Genomic DNA, 22110 nt, shown 5'->3' on the forward strand with positions numbered 1-22110 from the left:
GGCTCCTTGGCTTAGATGCCTTCTTTTTCAAATAAAGAAAGCAAGAGAACGAAGAAAAATTGATAATAGGAGTAAATTAGAAAGTTGCTTAAAATTGCATGCCCTTTATGAATCACAAAAGAAAAAATTTGGGTTCAGTGTCCCTTTTAATCTAGGGAGATTTAAATGCCCTTGTTTAGCTTTCAACATAGAAAAGGATAACAAAGCATATTTGGTGATAAAAGTAAAATGGAAAGTTGTTTAAAATTGAATGTCCTATCGGAATTGTGAGAGTTTTTAATTTTGACTTTACTGTCCCTATAAGGGAAACCCTATAAAGCTCCTTTGGTTCTTTGCTGCACTTCTGGGGTTTGGTGGCATTATGCTCCAAAGGTGTCCTAAATACGTTGTGTGGATGGTGACCATGTGTTGTCATTCGCACTTGAGGTTAAGAAGCATTGCTGTAAAGTAATTATATATTTTTTTTATTTACACACACATCTTGCAAAGCTCTTTGTTTTATTAATATACATTAATTCTGTTATTTTGATTGCTTAGTTGTTGTTTTTTGGTTCTACCATTTTATTTATTTTTAAATAGTCTGTTTTCTTGGTTCACCACGTCAAAACCTGGAAGAGAAGTCCATTTAATTACAAACCCAAACAAAAGGTATTTTAATGATGTATCCACATCTTCTATAACTCTCTTTATTTTTATTTTTTCTCTCTTCCCCCCCCCCCCCCCCCCCCCCCAATGGATGCTGGCATTTTGCCAACTTTGGACCCACGAAGCACCGCTATTTCTGAGTGGAAACTGCTGCTTATCCAATCGGTAGCACTAGTTACACAGCTGAGTCGTGCTACTAGTGCTGCTGACTGGAAGTCTGGAACAGTACTTTACTGTGTGTTGAACCCCTTTTGTGAGGGTTAATCATTCAGTAGACTTAGGTTGATGGTCTAATCCTTTAGAGCAGGGGTATCAAGCTCATGGTATCTGGGGGCCACTGGCCAAGTGTTCTCCAACCATGGGGGCCACTTGAACAGAGTGAGTGCTCTGGATAAACTTGCAGTGATATTTATTAAAGTAGTAGTGCATGGTAGGATTTGTAGCCCACAATAGTCATACACGGTGTATTTTAACCTTGTGAGTTCCAAGGAACGTGATCATTCTGGAACTGAATAAAGTGACATTTATCCAAATGCATAATGGGAGTCTACACTGGACAATGCCTGCTTCATGATGCTTATCTTTATATTTATCTTGTCTATATAAAACATAAACTTGTTACCTCTTAGAACCCTAAAAAAATTTGATGTAGCCAAATTAATAATTTACCTTATTAACCAGGGAGGGTCAGATTAAGTTATCTTGAGGGCCGCATATGGCCCCAGGGTTGGTACTTTGAGACCACGGCTTTAGAGCATGTAATTTTTCAGCTTTTTTTTATGGCCCTTTTTAAATACATGCAACCCTTTTTGCAGAGGTTAAACACATTGCTAGTGTTAAAATGACATTAACGTATGTATAATTTTGATTATTATGGCCATTTAAATTTTGAAAAGCATCAATGGAAAGTCCCATTTGACAGCACTTTGTATATTTTTGTTTTGTCTACAGTTAAAAAATAAAAAATATATATATTTTTTTCTTTGTTTTTTAGGATACGCTGTCGGCTCATATACTGTTTTCAGTCATAAGTCCTTTACAATGGATGCTGGTGGGGGTAAGCAGAATCATTCGGCAAACAACGTGTCTTACAAAGTTGTCATTATTACAGTGGCCTATTATTACACTTGTGTTCAAAACTAAAATTGAGCGTGCATGTTATTTTGTTTACAGCAGTTAATACTGTTCATATATGCTACATCTGTGTTAGTATGATATGCATGTTATGTAAAGATGGCTAGTGCTCTCAGCATATCCTGTAACTTCCTGAAAGATTTAGCTTTCTCTTGTAAGGTGTATCCAGTCCACGGATTCATCCATTACTTGTGGGATATTCTCCTTCCCAACAGGAAGCTGCAAGAGGATCACCCACAGCAGAGCTGTCTATATAGCTCCTCCCCTAACTGCCACTCCGTCATTCTCTTGCAGCTCTCGACAAGGGAAGTAGCTAGAGAGATGTGGTGAATTAATGTAGTTTATCTTCAATCAAAAGTTTATTTTTAAACGGTGCCGGCGTTGTACTGTTTTCTTCTGTTATGTGTGATCAGTCCACGGGTCATCATTACTTCTGGGATATAACTCCTCCCCAACAGGAAATGCAAGAGGATTCACCCAGCAGAGCTGATATAGCTCCTCCCCTCTACGTCAGTCCCAGTCATTCTCTTGCACCCAACGACTAGATAGGATGTGTGAGAGGACTATGGTGATTATACTTAGTTTTTATGACTTCAATCAAAAGTTTGTTATTTTACAATAGCACCGGAGCGTGTTATTACTTCTCTGGCAGAGTTTGAAGAAGAATCTACCAGAGTTTTTTTACTATGATTTTAACCGGAGTAGTTAAGATCATATTGCTGTTCTCGGCCATCTGAGGGAGGTAAAAGCTTCAGATCAGGGGACAGCGGGCAGATGAATCTGCATTGAGGTATGTAGCAGTTTTTATTTTCTGAATGGAATTGATGAGAAAATCCTGCTATACCGTTATAATGACATGTATGTATACACTTCAGTATTCTGGGAATGGTATTTCACCGGAACTACTCTGTTAAAGGTCACTAATCCTTTTTAATAAATATTATCATGTTAAACGTTTTTGCTGGAATGTAGAATCGTTTACATTGCTGAGGTACTGAGTGAATAAATGTTTGGGCATTATTTTCCACTTGGCAGTTGTCTGCTTTAAATTGTGACAGTTTCGTTTCTCCTCACTGCTGTGTGTGAGAGGGAGGGGCCGTTTTTGGCGCTCTTTGCTACGCATCAAAATTCCGGTCAGCTACTATTATATTTCCTGCATGATCCGGTTCACTGACAGATCTCAGGGGTCTTCAAACTTCTTTGAAGGGAGGTACATTCTCTCAGCAGAGCTGTGAGAATTTTATATTGACTGTGAATAAAAACGTTACTCTATAATTTTTTATGTCAAATTTAGTTATTGTTATTTACTAATGGGAACAAACCTTTGCTAAAAGTTGTGTTATTTTAAAGTTGATGCTATAACTGTTTTTTCAGTTCATTATCTCAACTGTCATTTAATCGTTTAAGTACCTCTTTGAGGCACAGTACGTTTTTGCTAAAAAAGATTATAACCAGGTTGCAAGTTATTGCTAGTGTGTTAAACATGTCTGACTCAGAGGAAGATATCTGTGTCATTTGTTCCAATGCCAAGGTGGAGCCCAATAGAAATTTATGTACTAACTGTATTGATGCTACTTTAAATAAAAGTCAATCTGTACAATGTGAACAAATTTCACCAAACTGCGAGGGGAGAGTTATGCCGACTAACTCGCCTCACGCGGCAGTACCTGCATCTCCCGCCCGGGAGGTGCGTGATATTATGGCGCCTAATACATCTGGGCGGCCATTACAGATAACATTACATGATATGGCTACTGTTATGACTGAAGTTTTGTCTAAATTACCAGAACTAAGAGGCAAGCGTGATCACTCTGGGGTGAGAACAGAGTGCGCTGACAATACTAGGGCCATGTCTGATACTGCGTCACAGCTTGCAGAGCATGAGGACGGAGAGCTTCATTCTGTGGGTGACGGTTCTGATCCAAACAGATTGGATTCAGATATTTCAAATTTTAAATTTAAATTGGAGAACCTCCGTGTATTACTAGGGGAGGTCTTAGCAGCTCTCAATGATTGTAACACCGTTGCAATACCAGAGAAACTGTGTAGGTTGGATAAATACTTTGCGGTACCGGCGAGTACTGACGTTTTTCCTATACCTAAGAGATTAACTGAAATTGTTACTAAGGAGTGGGATAGACCCGGTGTGCCGTTCTCACCCCCTCCAATATTTAGAAAGATGTTTCCAATAGACGCCACCACTCGGGACTTATGGCAAACGGTCCCTAAGGTGGAGGGAGCAGTTTCTACTTTAGCTAAGCGTACCACTATCCCGGTGGAGGATAGCTGTGCTTTTTCAGATCCAATGGATAAAAAATTAGAGGGTTACCTTAAGAAAATGTTTGTTCAACAAGGTTTTATATTGCAACCCCTTGCATGTATCGCGCCGATTACGGCTGCGGCAGCATTTTGGATTGAGTCTCTGGAAGAGAACCTTAGTTCATCTACGCTAGACGACATTATGGACAGGCTTAGAGTCCTTAAACTAGCTAATTCATTCATTTCGGAGGCCGTAGTACATTTAACCAAACTTACGGCTAAGAACTCAGGATTCGCCATACAGGCACGTAGAGCACTGTGGCTAAAATCCTGGTCAGCTGATGTTACTTCTAAGTCCAAATTACTTAATATACCTTTCAAGGGGCAGTCTTTATTTGGGCCCGGTTTGAAAGAAATTATCGCTGACATTACAGGAGGTAAGGGCCACGCCCTACCTCAAGACAAAGCCAAAGCTAAGGCTAGACAGTCTAATTTTCGTCCCTTTCGGAATTTCAAAACAGGAGCAGCGTCAACCTCCACTGCACCAAAACAGGAAGGAGCTGTTGCTCGTTACAGGCAAGGCTGGAAACCTAACCAGTCCTGGAATAAGGGCAAACAGGCCAGGAAACCTGCTGCTGCCCCAAAGACAGCATGAACCGAGAGCCCCCGATCCGGGACCGGATCTAGTGGGGGGCAGACTTTCTCTCTTCGCCCAGGCCTGGGCAAGAGATGTTCAGGATCCCTGGGCGCTAGAGATCATATCTCAGGGATACCTTCTAGACTTCAAATTATCTCCCCCAAGAGGGAGATTTCATCTGTCAAGGTTGTCAACAAACCAGATAAAGAAAGAAGCGTTTCTACGCTGTGTACAAGATCTGTTATTAATGGGAGTGATCCATCCGGTTCCGCGGTCGGAACAAGGACAAGGGTTCTACTCAAACCTGTTTGTGGTTCCCAAAAAAGAGGGAACTTTCAGGCCAATCTTAGATTTAAAGATTCTAAACAAATTCCTAAGAGTTCCATCGTTCAAAATGGAAACTATTCGGACAATCTTACCTATGATCCAAAGGGGTCAGTACATGACCACAGTGGATTTAAAAGATGCTTACCTTCACATACCGATTCACAAAGATCATCAACGGTATCTACGGTTTGCCTTCCTAGACAGGCACTACCAGTTTGTAGCTCTTCCATTCGGATTGGCTACGGCCCCAAGAATCTTCACAAAGGTTCTGGGTGCCCTTCTGGCGGTACTAAGACCACGAGGGATTTCGGTAGCTCCGTACCTAGACGACATTCTAATACAAGCTTCAAGCTTTCAAACTGCCAAGTCTCATACAGAGTTAGTTCTGGCATTTCTAAGGTCGCATGGATGGAAAGTGAACGAAAAGAAGAGTTCTCTTTTTCCTCTCACAAGAGTTCCATTCTTGGGGACTCTTATAGATTCTGTAGAAATGAAGATTTACCTGACAGAAGACAGGTTAACAAAGCTTCAAGATGCATGCCGTGTCCTTCATTCCATTCAACACCCGTCAGTAGCTCAATGCATGGAGGTGATCGGCTTAATGGTAGCGGCAATGGACATAGTACCTTTTGCACGCCTACACCTCAGACCGCTGCAATTGTGCATGCTAAGTCAGTGGAATGGGGATTACTCAGATTTGTCCCCTACTCTGAATCTAAATCAAGAGACCAGAAATTCTCTTCTATGGTGGCTTTATCGGCCACACCTGTCCAGGGGGATGCCATTCAGCAGGCCAGACTGGACAATCGTAACAACAGACGCCAGCCTGCTAGGTTGGGGCGCTGTCTGGAATTCTCTGAAGGCTCAGGGATTATGGAATCAGGAGGAGAGTCTCCTTCCAATAAACATTCTGGAATTGAGGGCAGTTCTCAATGCCCTTCTGGCTTGGCCCCAATTAACAACTCAGGGGTTCATCAGGTTTCAGTCGGACAATATCACGACTGTAGCTTACATCAACCATCAGGGAGGGACAAGAAGCTCCCTAGCAATGATGGAAGTATCAAAGATAATTCGCTGGGCAGAGTCTCACTCTTGCCACCTGTCAGCAATCCACATCCCGGGAGTGGAGAACTGGGAGGCGGATTTCTTGAGTCGCCAGACTTTTCATCCGGGAGAGTGGGAACTTCATCCGGAGATCTTTGCCCAAATACTTCGACGTTGGGGCAAACCAGAGATAGATCTCATGGCGTCTCGCCAAAACGCCAAACTTCCTCACTACGGGTCCAGATCCAGGGATCCGGGAGCGGTTCTGATAGATGCTTTGACAGCACCTTGGAACTTCGGGATGGCTTATGTGTTTCCACCCTTCCCGCTGCTTCCTCGATTGATTGCGAAAATCAAACAGGAGAGAGCATCAGTGATTCTAATAGCGCCTGCATGGCCACGCAGGACTTGGTATGCAGATCTAGTGGACATGTCATCCTGTCCACCTTGGTCTCTACCTCTAAGACAGGACCTTCTGATACAGGGTCCATTCAAACATCAAAATCTAACTTCTCTGAAACTGACTGCTTGGAAATTGAACGCTTGATTTTATCAAAGCGTGGTTTTTCTGAGTCGGTTATTGATACTCTGATTCAGGCTAGGAAGCCTGTTACCAGAAAGATTTACCATAAAATATGGCGCAAATACCTATACTGGTGCGAATCCAAACGTTACTCCTGGAGTAAGGTTAGGATCCCTAGGATATTGTTTTTTCTACAAGAAGGTTTAGAAAAGGGTTTATCAGCTAGTTCATTAAAGGGACAGATTTCAGCTCTGTCCATCTTGTTACACAGGCGTCTGTCAGAAAATCCAGACGTCCAGGCCTTTTGTCAGGCTTTAGCTAGGATCAAGCCTGTGTTTAAAGCCGTTGCTCCGCCATGGAGTTTAAACTTAGTTCTTAACGTTTTACAAGGTGTTCCGTTTGAACCCCTTCATTCCATTGATATAAAATTGTTATCTTGGAAAGTTCTGTTTTTAATGGCTATTTCCTCGGCTCGAAGAGTCTCTGAGTTATCAGCATTACATTGTGATTCTCCTTATCTGATTTTTCACTCAGACAAGGTAGTTCTGCGTACTAAACCTGGGTTCTTACCTAAGGTAGTCACTAACAGGAATATCAATCAAGAGATTGTCGTTCCATCCTTGTGTCCAAATCCTTCTTCAAAGAAGGAACGTCTTCTACACAATCTGGATGTAGTTCGTGCCCTCAAGTTCTACTTGCAGGCAACTAAAGATTTTCGCCAAACTTCTTCCCTGTTTGTCGTTTATTCTGGACAGAGGAGAGGTCAAAAAGCTTCTACTACCTCTCTCTCGTTTTGGCTTCGTAGCATAATACGTTTAGCCTATGAGACTGCTGGACAGCAGCCTCCTGAAAGAATTACAGCTCACTCCACTAGAGCTGTGGCTTCCACTTGGGCCTTTAAGAATGAGGCCTCTGTTGAACAGATTTGCAAGGCCGCAACTTGGTCTTCGCTTCATACTTTTTCCAAATTTTACAAATTTGACACTTTTGCTTCTTCGGAGGCTATTTTTGGGAGAAAGGTTCTTCAGGCAGTGGTTCCTTCTGTATAATGAGCCTGCCTATCCCTCCCGTCATCCGTGTACTTTTGCTTTGGTATTGGTATCCCAGAAGTAATGATGACCCGTGGACTGATCACACATAACAGAAGAAAACATAATTTATGCTTACCTGATAAATTCCTTTCTTCTGTTGTGTGATCAGTCCACGGCCCGCCCTGTTTTTAAGGCAGGTAAATATCTTTTAAATTATACTCCAGTCACCACTTCACCCTTGGTTACTCCTTTCTCGTTGATTCTTGGTCGAATGACTGGGACTGACGTAGAGGGGAGGAGCTATATCAGCTCTGCTGGGTGAATCCTCTTGCATTTCCTGTTGGGGAGGAGTTATATCCCAGAAGTAATGATGACCCGTGGACTGATCACACAACAGAAGAAAGGAATTTATCAGGTAAGCATAAATTATGTTTTTTTACCTCAGGCAGAAATTAGAAGAATTTGCCTGAGGTTTTTGATGATCTTAGCACGTTGTAACTAAGGTCCATTGCTGTTCTCACACATAACTGAAGAGTATGGGAGACTTCAGCTGGGAGAACGGCCTGCAGAATTAACTGTCCTGAGGTATGTTTAGTATATTTTTTTCTAGAGGATAAGAACTAGAAAATGCTGACAGGGCCTAATAGTTAAGGTAAGCCTGATTGCAGTGATTTAATAACGACTGGCATCATGCTTGCAGTAAAGGGTAATTTTCATATTGCTTTCTATTATGGCTTTGTATGTTAAACGTTATATATATATATATATATATATATATATATATATAACGTTTTTTACTGAGGTGATAAATCTTTATTTGGGGCCTAGTTTTCCACATGGCTGTTATTTTACTCCTAGGAATAGTTTTTTAAGGCTCTCTGACTTTGAGTGTATGGTGGGAGGGGCCTATTTTCACGCTCTAATTGCGCAGTTGTTTATTACATCCTGAGACATTCAGCTTCCCTGAAGGAGTCCCCTGACATATTGGATCTCTGTAAAGGGTTTTTGTGCCTAAAAAAGTCATTTTATGCGAAGGTAGGAGCCACAGTAGAGCTGTGGCAGTTTGCTTGTGACTGTTATAACGGTTTTTACCGTTTTTTTGCTTCGTTTTTGAACCTGAGGAGTTAATCATCCATTTGCAAGTGGGTGCAATGCTATTTTAGTCTATTATATACACTGTAAAATTTTCATAGTTAACTGCTTTTTTCACTGTTTTGCAGTTTTTGTGTTTGTTTTTTTCCCTTAAAGGCACAGTACCATTTTTTTATGTTCTGCTTTTTCACATTAATTAAAGTGTTTTCAAAGCTTGCTGGTCTCATTACTAGTCTGTTAAACGTGTCTGACATAGAGGAAACTCCTTGCTCATTATGTTTAGAAGCCATTGTGGACCCAGAGAAATTGCGTAAATTGGATAAATACTACGCAGTGCCTGTTTACACTGATTGTTTTTCCAATACCTAAGAGGTTTTCAGAAATTATTACTAAGGAATGGGATAGACCAGGTGTACCGTTCTCTCCCCCTCCTGTTTTTTAAAAAGATGTTTCCCATAGATGCCGCTACACGGGACTTGTGGCAAAAGGTGGAGGGAGCAGTCTCTACTCTAGCGAAGCGTACAACTATCCCTGTCGAGGACAGTTGTGCTTTTCTAGACCCAATGGACAAAAAATTAGAGGGTTACCTTAAGAAAATTTTTATTCAACAAGGTTTTATTCTCCAGCCCCTTGCATGCATTGCCCCTGTCACTGCTGATGCGGCCTTCTGGTTTGAGTCTTTAGAAGAGGCTCTACAGGTAGAAACCCCATTGGATGATATCCTTGACAAGCTTAAAGCCCTTAAGCTAGCCAATTCATTTGTTTCTGACGCCGTTGTTCATTTAACCAAACTAACGGCTAAGAACTCAGGTTTTGCTATTCAGGCGCGTAGGGCGCTATGGCTTAAATCCTGGTCAGCTGACGTTACTTCAAAGTCTAAGCTTCTCAACATTCCCTTCAAAGGGCAGACCCTATTCGGGCCTGGACTGAAGGAGATCATTTCTTATATTACCGGAGGAAAAGGTCACGCCCTTCCTCAGGATAGGTCCAACAAATTAAGGACCAAACAGTCTAATTTTCGTGCCTTTCGAAACTTCAAGAGTGGCGCAGCTTCAACTTCCTCTAATACAAAACAAGAGGGAAATTTTGCCCAGTCCAAACCCGTCTGGAGACCTAACCAGCCTTGGAACAAAGGAAAACAGGCCAAAAAACCTGCTTCTGCCTCTAAGACAGCATGAAAGATCAGCCTCCGATCCGGTAACGGATCTAGTTGGGGGCAGACTTTCTCTCTTCGTCCAGGCTTGGGCAAGAGATGTCGAGGATCCCTGGGCGTTGGAAATTGTGTCCCAGGGATATCTTCTGGACTTCAAAGCTTCTTCCCCAAAAGGAAGATTTCATCTCTCACAATTATCTGCAGACCAGATAGAGGCATTCTTACATTGTGTTCAAGACCTCCTAGTTATGGGAGTGATCCACCCAGTTCCAAAGGAGGAACAGGGGCAAGGCTTCTATTCACATCTGTTTGTGGTTCCCAAGAAAGAGGGAACCTTCAGACTAATCTTAGATCTCAAGATCCTAAACAAATTTCTCAGGGTCCCATCCTTCAAGATGGAGACTATTCGAACCATCCTACCTATGATCCAGAAGGGTCAATATATGACTACAGTGGACTTAAAGGATGCTTATCTGCACATTCCGATACACAGAGATCATCATCATCATCGGTTTCTCAGGTTCGCCTTCCTAGACGGGCATTACCAGTTTGTGGCTCTTCCCTTTGGGTTAGCTACGGCACCAAGAATCTTTATGAAGGTTCTGGGGTCACTCCTAGCGGTCCTAAGGCTGTGGGGTATAGCAGTAGCCCCTTACCTAGATGACATTCTAATACAGGCGTCGAATTTTCAAATCGCCAGGTCCCATACAGACATTGTTCTGGCATTTCTGAGGTCGCATGGGTGGAAAGTGAACGAAGAAAAGAGTTCTCTATCCCCTCTCACAAGAGTTTCCTTCCTAGGAACTCTGATAGATTCTGTAGAAATGAAGATTTACCTGACAGAGGTCAGGTTGTCAAAACTTCTAAACTCCTGCCGTGTTCTTTATTCTACTTCTTGCCCTTCAGTGGCTCAGTGTATGGAAGTAATCGGCTTAATGGTAGCGCAATGGACATAGTGCCGTTTGCCCGCCTATATCTCAGACCGCTGCAACTCTGCATGCTCAGTCAGTGGAATGGGGATTACTCAGATTTGTCCCCTCTACTAAATCTAGATCAAGAGACCAGGGATTCTCTTCTCTGGTGGTTATCTCGGGTCCATCTGTCCATGGGTATGACCTTCCGCAGGCCAGATTGGACAATAGTAACGACAGATGCCAGCCTTCTGGGCTGGGGTGCAGTCTGGAACTCCCCGAAGGCTCAGGGCTTGTGGACTCAGGAGGAGACACTCCTTCTGATAAACATTCTGGAACTAAGAGCGATATTCAATGCTCTTCAGGCTTGGCCTCAGCTAGCTGCGGTCAGGTTAATCGGATTTCAGTCGGACAACATCACGACTGTAGCCTACATCAACCATCAAGGGGGAACAAGGAGTTCCCTAGCAATGCTGGAGGTTTAAAAAATAATTCTATGGGCAGAGGTTCACTCTTGCCATCTATCAGCGATCCATATCCCAGGTGTTGAGAACTGGGAGGCGGATTTTCTAAGTCGACTGACTTTTCATCCGGCGGAGTGGGAACTCCATCCGGAGGTGTTTGGACAGTTGATTCAACTTTGGGGCAAACCAGAACTGGATCTCATGGCGTCTCGCCAGAACGTCAAGCTTCCTTGTTACGGATCCAGGTCCAGGGATCCCAAGGCAGCGCTGATAGATGCTTTAGCAGCGCCTTGGTCTTTCAACCTGGCTTATGTGTTTCCACCGTTTCCTCTGCTCCCTCGTCTGATTGCCAAGATCAAGCAGGAGAGAGCTTCAGTGATTTTGATAGCACCTGCGTGGCCACGCAGGACTTGGTATGCAGATCTGGTGGACATGTCATCCTTTCCACCATGGACTCTACCGCTGAGGCAGGACCTTCTACTTCAGGGTCCTTTCAACCATCCAAATCTAATTTCTCTGCGTCTGACTGCTTGGAGATTGAACGCTTGATTTTTATCAAAACGTGCTTTCTCCGAATTGGTCATTGATACCTTAATTCAGGCTCGAAAGCCTGTCACCAGGAAAATCTATCATATAGAGCTGCAACAACTAATCTGCATAATCGATAATAATCGATTATGAAAATAGTTGTCAACTAATCTCATAATCGATTAATCGGTTTGCAATTAGTTGGTCTGTGCACAACACTAGCTGCTTCACTCCAATGAACTCCTGCATATGGGTATTGTGTTTTATGGTTATGTCCTTAGCCTAAAGGACGTCTACTTTTCACTTTTTCAGGACAGTATACGTTTACAACTACCCCTGGCTTATGTGCAACCCAGATATAATAGGAGTCATCATTTGGATTGTTTATATTAAATCTGGTTATTTGGAACTATGCTTTTCATGATATAGTGCTGAGCTTGTTATTTATACCTAGCCCCTAGATTGCTGGGAGTTATTTAAATTGATGTGCACCATTATCTGTTTGCACAATTATTAGCGTATTGCTTGCTATTGCTGATTATATGTACTGTATAAATAAATGTGTAAGGCTTTGTCCTGTTATTGATATACAGTCCTTAGCGCTTTTGATTTGTTTTTTATTGTTTTTTTATATTTTTAATAAATTGTGATAATATGTACCAGATTCAACCTCAATAATTTGTTATTTTTAGAGCGGCCTAGATATTTCCCCTAACCTTATAGCTGGTTATTTACCATTGCATATAGATATTCAAGATATTTTTATGTTAGAATGAAGTCAAGGGTTACTTTATTGAGAGGCCCCTTACCAAGGTAGAAAACGGCATTGGTGAAGAGCTAACAAAGATAAATATCCCACTTTGGTGAAATTGGCAAAAACCTACTTTTACACCTCAACAGCCTTTTCTCTGCTGCAGGAAATATAGCTGCAAACAGAACCAGCCTTAGCCAGAAGCATGTGGACATGTTGAGATTTTTGCATTTGAATGCAAAGTTTCTGAAATAGTGAATAACAGAATGTTATTAACAGTGATAGTCTAACTCTTTCTAGTTCTACCTCTTTTCAAACAGTTTGTGGTTTTGTTTAGTATAATTATAAAACTGTGCTCTGCTGCTTAAAAATTGAAGAAACAGTTGTGTTAATGTAAAGTTTTAGTCTGAAGTTTATATTTGTAACACTCATTATGTGGATTTTATTTAAAACATAGAAAACTATTATTAATTCTCTTTTTATCCGATTAGTCGATTAATCGAAAAAATAATCGGCCGATTAATCGATTATGAAAATAATCGTTAGTTGCAGCCCTACTATCATAAGATATGGTGTAAATATCTTCATTGGTGTGAATCCAAGGGTTACTCATGGAGTAAAGTCAGGATTCCCAGGATATTATCTTTTCTCCAAGATGGATTGGAGAAGGGATTGTCAGCTAGTTCCTTAAAGGGACAGATTTCTGCTCTGTCTATTCTTTTGCACAAGCGTCTGGCGGATGTTCCAGACATTCAGGCGTTAGTTAGAATCAAATCCTCAAAGAAAAGTGTGGAAAACAGCACCAAAAGATATGTGGCTTGTGGGGCACGGAACCCAGGATCTGCCTTATCCTGCAAGCACTCAAAGCAAAAATGATTTGTTCCAGCCACCAATAATTAAAAGACCTTTATTTCTTCATTAATTGGGGTCTTAGACAAACATACAACGTTTCAGACCTGCTATACATGACTAAGGACCTATAGCAGGTCTGAAACGTATGTTTGTCTAAGACCCCAATTAATGAAGAAATAAAGGTCTCTTAATTATTGGTGGCTGGAACAAATCATTATTTTTGCTTGTTAGTTAGAATCAAGCCTGTGTTTAAACCTGTTGCTCCGCCATGGAGTTTAAATTTAGTTCTTAAAGTTCTTCAAGGGGTTCCGTTTGAACCTATGCATTCCATAGATATCAAGCTTTTATCTTGGAAAGTTCTGTTTTTGGTAGCTATCTCTTCGGCTCGAAGAGTTTCAGAGTTATCTGCCTTGCAGTGTGATTCCCCTCCTCTGATCTTCCATGCAGATAAGGTAGTTTTGAGTACCAAACCTGGGTTTCTTCCTAAGGTGGTATCTAATAAGAACATCAATCAGGAGATTGTTGTTCCGTCACTGTGTCCTAATCCTTCTTCAAAAAAGGAACGTCTATTACACAATCTTGACGTGGTTCGTGCTTTAAAGTTTTATTTACAAGCTACTAAAGATTTTTGTCAAACATCTGCATTGTTTGTTGTCTACTCTGGACAGAGGAAAGGCCAAAAGGCTTCAGCAACTTCTCTTTCCTTTTGGTTAAGAAGTATAATTCGCTTAGCTTATGAGACTGCTGGCCAGCAGCCTCCTGAAAGAATTACAGCTCATTCCACTAGAGCGGTGGCTTCCACATGGGCTTTTAAAAATGAGGCTTCTGTTGAACAGATTTGTAAGGCGGCGATACATACTTTTTCAAAATTCTACAAATTTGATACTTTTGCTTCTTTGGAGGCTATTTTTGGGAGAAAGCTCTTACAGGGAGGGGTGCCTTCCGTTTAAGCGCCTGCCTTGTCCCTCCCTTCATCCGTGTCCTATAACTTTGGTATTGGTATCCCACAAGTAATGGATGAATCCGTGGACTGGATACACCTTACAAGAGAACTAAATTTATGCTTACCTGATAAATTTATTTCTCTTGTGGTGTATCCAGTCCACGGCCCGCCCTGTCATTTTAAGGCAGGTGTTATTTATTTTTAAACTACAGTCACCACTGCACCCTATGGTTTCTCCTTTCTCTTGCTTGTCTTTGGTCGAATGACTGGGAGTGGCAGTTAGAGGAGGAGCTATATAGACAGCTCTGCTGTGGGTGATCCTCTTGCAGCTTCCTGTTGGGAAGGAGAATATCCCACAAGTAATGGATGAATCCGTGGACTGCATACACCACAAGAGAAATAAATTTATCAGGTAAGCATAAATTTTGTTTTATTATACTTACCTGTTGTGTATAATAATAAAAAAATAATAAAAATATTAATAAAAATAATAAAAATTTATTATTTTCCATTGCTAGATCTTTATATGTGACAGCAAAGTATAATATTGCTTTTTTTACCGTTTAATACTTATTTTAATATTGTGCAAAAATAACCTTGCCTGTAAAAATGGTTGGTAAAACTATAGTTAACTCTTTTAAATTATTAAACCACATGGAAGTTCTGTATGTGTGTATGTATGCCCTGGTAGTTCTTATATGATGAGTGCAAATCCACTGTTTTCTGCAATTATATAATGTTTTGTTGTTTTCTTTTTATTCAGAAGTCACCCTCCTAGCTGATGAAAAATTTGACTTTGATATTTCGCTCTCTCCTTCAAGGTAACATTTTACTTTGCACAATGGGTAAAAAAGCTGAGAAGCTAATTCTTTTTCTTCCTAATGGGAAAGAGTCCACAGCCGCATTCATTACTTGTGGGAAATAAGAACCTGGCCACCAGGAGGAGGCAGACACACCAGCCAAAATCTTAAATACTCCTCCCACTTCCCCTATCCCACAGTCAATCTTTGCCTTTCGTCCCAGGAGGTTAGCAGAGAAGTGTCAGTTTTATTTTTTTAATCAAAATACTTTTTATTAATTTTTACTTAAAGTGTGTCTCTCATAGAGGGTGGTACTCTTTGCAATGGGACAGGAGTTTTAAGTAGTCCTGTTAGTCTCTCAGTGTGGGCCTGGGCGAATGTTAGAGTCTGGAGATGCAGTGGGAGTTCTCTCTGCGACACCATCCCGACTCATATTAACAGCTCCTCTAGCACTTGACATTGCAGACCCTTCGCTTAGCTACAGGCTGTCTTCTCTCAAGTCCATGACTGAGGCGACGCTACTATCCGTCACACTTGAATGGCCATTTTCTTGTTCCACTGCGTAGATTCTGGGAAGATCGTTTTCATTTTATCAATATGAATGTTATGTTAAGTGACAGTTAGGTATGGGTCACAGTGAGACTCCTCTGTTCGGATCTGGGAGTCATGGGATAATTCCTTCCTTAGAGGAGGATTTGTGAACAGGGTGGGGTTCTTTAATCATTTTTCTTATGCAATTTCCTGCTCTTGGGTATTGGCTATGAGGCTGAGACGGGAGAATTGCTTGTAGGATTTAGTGGGGCCTAGTTGCCACATTTTTATGGCGCTTTTTTTTGGACTTTACCGTTCACCTTTTGCGGGTAACCCTAATGTTAATTTCTTTCATGTAATTAGCAAGAGTCCATGAGCTAGTGACGTATGGGATATACATTCCTACCAGGAGGGGCAAAGTTTCCCAAACCTCAAAATGCCTATAAATACACCCCTCACCACACCCACAAATCAGTTTTACAAACTTTGCCTCCTATGGAGGTGGTGAAGTAAGTTTGTGCTAGATTCTACGTTGATATGCGCTCCGCAGCAGGTTGGAGCCCGGTTTTCCTCTCAGCGTGCAGTGAATGTCAGAGGGATGTGAGGAGAGTATTGAATTCAAACAGGCAATAATCTCCTTCTACGGGGTCTATTTCATGGGTTCTTGGTCGTAGAGATTCATCTCTTACCTCCCTTTTCAGATCGACGATATACTCTTATATATACCATTACCTCTGCTGATTCTCGTTTCAGTACTGGTTTGGCTTTCTACAACATGTAGATGAGTGTCCTGGGGTAAGTAAGTCTTATTTTCTGTGACACTCTAAAGCTATGGTTGGGCACTTTTTTATAAAGTTCTAAATATATGTATTCAAACATTTATTTGCCTTGACTCAGGATGTTCAACATTTCCTTATTTCAGACAGTCAGTTTCATATTTGGGATAATGCATTTGAATATATCATTTTTATCTTACCTTAAAATTTGACTTTTTCCCTGTGGGCTGTTAGGCTCGCTGGGGCTGAAAATGCTTCATTTTATTGCGTCATTCTTGGCGCGGACTTTCTTTGCGCGAAATTTTTTTTCTATTTCCGGCGTCATACGTGTCGCCGGAAGTTGCGTCATTTTTCGCGCAAAAAAATGTCGGCGTTCCGGATGTGGCGTCATTTTTGGCGCTAATAGCATTTAGGCGCCAAATATTGTGGGCGTCAGATTTGTCTCCACTTTATTTAAGTCTCATTATTTGTTGCTTCTGGTTGCTAGAAGCTTGTTCACTGGCATTTTTTCCCATTCCTGAAACTGTCATTTAAGGAATTTGATCAATTTTGCTTTATATGTTGTTTTTTCTATTACATATTGCAAGATGTCCCACGTTGCAACTGGAAAATCGCTGCCTGGTGCTGGAACTACCAAAGCTAAGTGTATCTGCTGTAAACTTTTGGTAGTTGTTCCTCCAGCTGTTTGTATTAAATGTCATGACAAACTTGTTAATGCAGAAAATATTTCCTTTAGTAATGTTACATTACCTGTTGCAGTTCCATCAACATCTAATGTTCAGAGTGTTCCTGATAACATAAGAGATTTTGTTTCTGAATCCATTAAGAAGGCTATGTCTGTTATTCCTCCTTCTGGTAAACATAAAAAGTCTTTTAAAACTTCTCTTTATACAGATGAATTTTTAAATGAACATCATCATTCTGATTCTAATGATTCTTCTGATACAGAGGATTCTGTCTCCGAGGTTGATGCTGATAAATCGTCATATTTATTTAAAATGGAATTTATCCGTTCTTTACTTAAAGAAGTCCTAATTGCATTAGAAATTGAGGATTCTGGTCCCCTTGATACTAAATCTAAACGTTTAGACAAGGTCTTTAGATCTCCTGTGGTTATTCCAGAAGTTTTTCCTGTTCCTGGTGCTATTTCTGAAGTAATTTCCAGAGAATGGAATAATTTGGGTAATTCATTTACTCCTTCTAAACGTTTTAAGCAATTATATCCTGTACCGTCCGACAGATTAGAGTTTTGGGACAAAATCCCTAAAGTTGATGGGGCTATTTCTACCCTTGCTAAACGTACTACTATTCCTACGGCAGATGGTACTTCCTTTAAGGATCCTTTTAGATAGGAAAATTGAATCCTTTCTAAGAAAAGCTTACTTGTGTTCAGGTAATCTTCTTAGACCTGCTATATCATTGGCTGATGTTGCTGCAGCTTCAACTTTTTGGTTGGAAACTTTAGCACAACAAGTAACAGATCATGATTCTCATATTATTCTTCTTCTTCAACATGCTAATAATTTTATCTGTGATGCCATTTTTGATATTATCAGAGTTGATGTCAGGTTTATGTCTCTAGCTATTTTAGCTAGAAGAGCTTTATGGCTTAAAACTTGGAATGCTGATATGTCTTCTAAATCAACTCTACTTTCCCTTTCTTTCCAGGGTAATAAATTATTTGGTTCTCAGTTGGATTCTATTATCTCAACTGTTACTGGTGGGAAAGGAACTTTTTTACCACAGGATAAAAAATCTAAAGGTAAAAACAGGGCTAATAATCGTTTTCGTTCCTTTCGTTTCAACAAAGAACAAAAGCCTGATCCTTCATCCTCAGGAGCAGTTTCAGTTTGGAAACCATCTCCAGTCTGAAATAAATCCAAGCCTTCTAGAAAAGCAAAGCCAGCTTCTAAGTCCACATGAAGGTGCGGCCCTCATTCCAGCTCAGCTGGTAGGGGGCAGATTACGTTTTTTCAAAGAAATTTGGATCAATTCTGTTCACAATCTTTGGATTCAGAACATTGTTTCAGAAGGGTACAGAATTGGTTTCAAGATAAGGCCTCCTGCAAAGAGATTTTTTCTTTCCCGTGTCCCAGTAAACCCAGTGAAAGCTCAAGCATTTCTGAAATGTGTTTCAGATCTAGAGTTGGCTGGAGTAATTATGCCAGTTCCAGTTTTGGAACAGGGGCTGGGGTTTTATTCAAATCTCTTCATTGTACCCAAGAAGGAGAATTCCTTCAGACCAGTTCTGGATCTAAAAATATTGAATCGTTATGTAAGGATACCAACATTCAAAATGGTAACTGTAAGGACTATATTGCCTTTTGTTCAGCAAGGGCATTATATGTCTACAATAGATTTACAGGATGCATATCTGCATATTCTGATTCATCCAGCTCACTATGAGTTCCTGAGATTCTCTTTCCTGGACAAGCATTACCAGTTTGTGGCTCTGCTGTTTGGCCTAGCTACAGCTCCAAGAATTTTTACAAAGGTTCTCGGTGCCCTTCTGTCTGTAATCAGAGAACAGGGTATTGTGGTATTTCCTTATTTGGACGATATCTTGGTACTTGCTCAGTCTTCACATTTAGCAGAATCTCATACGAATCGACTTGTGTTGTTTCTTCAAAATCATGGTTGGAGGATCAATTCACTAAAAAGTTCATTGATTCCTCAGACAAGGGTAACCTTTTTAGGGTTCCAGATAGATTCAGTGTCCATGACTCTATCTTTGACAGACAAGAGACGTCTAAAATTGATTTCAGCTTGTCGAAACCTTCAGTCACAATCATTCCCTTCGGTAGCCTTATGCATGGAAATTCTAGGTCTTATGACTGCTGCATCGGACGCGATCCCCTTTGCTCGTTTTCACATGCGACCTCTTCAGCTCTGTATGCTGAACCAATGGTGCAGGGATTACATAAAGATATCTCAATTAATATCTTTAAAACCGATTGTCCGACATTCTCTGACGTGGTGGACAGATCACCATCGTTTAATTCAGGGGGCTTCTTTTGTTATTCCGACCTGGACTATAATCTCAACAGATGCAAGTCTTACAGGTTGGGGAGCTGTGTGGGGGTCTCTGGCGGCACAAGGGGTTTGGGAATCTCAGGAGGTGAGATTACCGATCAATATTTTGGAACTCCGTGCAATTTTCAGAGCTCTTCAGTCTTGGCCTCTTCTGAAGAGAGAGTCGTTCATTTGTTTTCAGACAGACAATGTCACAACTGTGGCATACATCAATCATCAAGGAGGGACTCACAGTCCTCTGGCTATGAAAGAAGTATCTCGAATTCTGGTTTGGGTGGAATCCAGCTCCTGTCTAATCTCTGCGGTTCATATCCCAGATATAGACAATTGGGAAGCGGATTATCTCAGTCGCCAAACGTTGCATCCGGGCGAATGGTCTCTTCACCCAGAGGTATTTCTTCAGATTGTTCAAATGTGGGAACTCCCAGAAATAGATCTGATGGCTTCTCATCTAAACAAGAAACTTCCCAGGTATCTGTCCAGATCCCGGGATCCTCAGGCGGAGGCAGTGGATGCATTATCACTTCCTTGGAAGTATCATCATCCTGCCTATATCTTTCCGCCTCTAGTTCTTCTTCCAAGATTCTGAAGGAATGCTCGTTTGTTCTGCTGGTAGCTCCAGCATGGCCTCACATGTTTTGGTATGCGGATCTTGTCCGGATGGCCTCTTGCCAGCCGTGGACTCTTCCGTTAAGACCAGACCTTCTGTCACAAGGTCCTTTCTTCCATCAGGATCTCAAATCCTTAAATTTAAAGGTATGAAGATTGAACGCTTGATTCTTGGTCAAAGAGGTTTCTCTGACTCTGTGATTAATACTATGTTACAGGCTCGTAAATCTGTATCTAGAGAGATATATTATAGAGTCTGGAAGACTTATATTTCTTGGTGTCTTTCTCATCATTTTTCCTGGCATTCTTTTAGAATTCCGAGAATTTTACAGTTTCTTCAGGATGGTTTAGATAAAGGTTTGTCCGCAAGTTCCTTGAAAGGACAAATCTCTGCTCTTTCTGTTCTTTTTCACAGAAAGATTGCTAATCTTCCTGATATTCATTGTTTTGTACAAGCTTTGGTTCGTATAAAACCTGTCATTAAGTCAATTTCTCCTCCTTGGAGTTTGAATTTGGTTCTGAGGGCTCTTCAAGCTCCTCTTTTTGAACCCATGCATTCATTGGACATTAAATTACTTTCTTGGAAAGTTTTGTTCCTTTTGGCCATCTCTTCTGCCAGAAGAGTCTCTGAATTATCTGCTCTTTCTTGTGAGTCTCCTTTTCTGATTTTTCATCAGGATAAGGCGGTGTTGCGAACTTCTTTTGAATTTTTACATAAGCTTGTGAATTCCAACAACATTAGTAGAGAAATTGTGGTTCCTTCATTATGTCCTAATCCTAAGAATTCTAATGAGAAATCGTTGCATTCTTTGGATGTTGTTAGAGCTTTGAAATATTATGTTGAGGCTACTAAGTCTTTCCGTAAGACTTCTAGTCTATTTGTCATCTTTTCCGGTTCTAGGAAAGGTCAGAAAGCTTCTGCCATTTCTTTGGCATCTTGGTTGAAATCCTTAATTCACCATGCTTATGTCGAGTCGGGTAAAACTCCGCCTCAAAGGATTACAGCTCATTCTACTAGGTCAGTTTCTACTTCCTGGGCGTTTAGGAATGAGGCTTCGGTTGATCAGATTTGCAAAGCAGCAACTTGGTCCTTTTTGCATACTTTTACTAAATTCTACCATTTTGATGTGTTCTTCTTCTGAAGCAGTTTTTGGTAGAAAAGTACTTCAGGCAGCGGTTTCAGTTTGAATCTCCTGCTTATGTTTTCATTAAACTTTATTTTGGGTGTGGATTATTTTCAGCAGGAATTGGCTGTCTTTATTTTATCCCTCCCTCTCTAGTGACTCTTGCGTGGAAAGATCCACATCTTGGGTATTCATTATCCCATACGTCACTAGCTCATGGACTCTTGCTAATTACATGAAAGAAAACATAATTTATGTAAGAACTTACCTGATAAATTCATTTCTTTCATATTATCAAGAGTCCATGAGGCCCACCCTTTTTGGTGGTTATAATTTTTTTTGTATAAAGCACAACTATTCCAATTCCTTATTTTATATGCTTTCGCACTTTTTTTATCACCCCACTTCTTGGCTATTCGTTAAACTGATTTGTGGGTGTGGTGAGGGGTGTATTTATAGGCATTTTGAGGTTTGGGAAACTTTGCCCCTCCTGGTAGGAATGTATATCCCATACGTCACTAGCTCATGGACTCTTGCTAATATGAAAGAAATGAATTTATCGGGTAAGTTCTTACATAAATTATGTTTTCCCCTCCGCACAGGGTGGTTTGTTTCCCCTGGAGATGGCGGGTCATTTCCGCTTCAATATCTTGATGGTGCTGGTTCGCCTGCAGGATCCGGAGGTTTCTGCGCGGCTGTGTTCTTGACCTGTTATCCCGGGTGTCCAGACTTTGGGTGGTTCTATTCAGTTAACTCCGGGGTTGAATATTCCTTCATGTTGCACCTTTCGTTAGTCGGGGACTGTCATCGAATGGTGCTTCGAGCTAGACTATTGGGGATGTTGATCGTCTCCTGTCGGTCGCTCGTGTCCTTTCCCAGAGTTTTCTTTTTGGCGATTGCTTTCGGGCTGCCTTCTTTTCTTTCATCGGGTTAGGATACTTTT

At 41.0% G+C, this 22110-nt stretch overlaps 1 protein-coding gene across 1 annotated transcript in view; it reads left to right on the forward strand.

The window, feature by feature from the left end:
• Window positions 1-22110, forward strand: part of GTSE1 (G2 and S-phase expressed 1) — a 160353-nt gene that overhangs the window by 17067 nt on the left and 121176 nt on the right. Inside the window, exons 2-3 of the mRNA XM_053716605.1 lie at window positions 1640-1702; window positions 15058-15115. Of these exons, the coding sequence (XP_053572580.1) occupies window positions 1687-1702; window positions 15058-15115 (74 nt within the window). The 5' untranslated portion in view covers window positions 1640-1686. The remainder of the gene's footprint in view (window positions 1-1639; window positions 1703-15057; window positions 15116-22110) is intronic.

The sequence above is a fragment of the Bombina bombina genome, chromosome 6 (genome assembly GCF_027579735.1).
Source record: "Bombina bombina isolate aBomBom1 chromosome 6, aBomBom1.pri, whole genome shotgun sequence".
NCBI classification, from domain to species: Eukaryota; Metazoa; Chordata; class Amphibia; order Anura; family Bombinatoridae; genus Bombina; species Bombina bombina.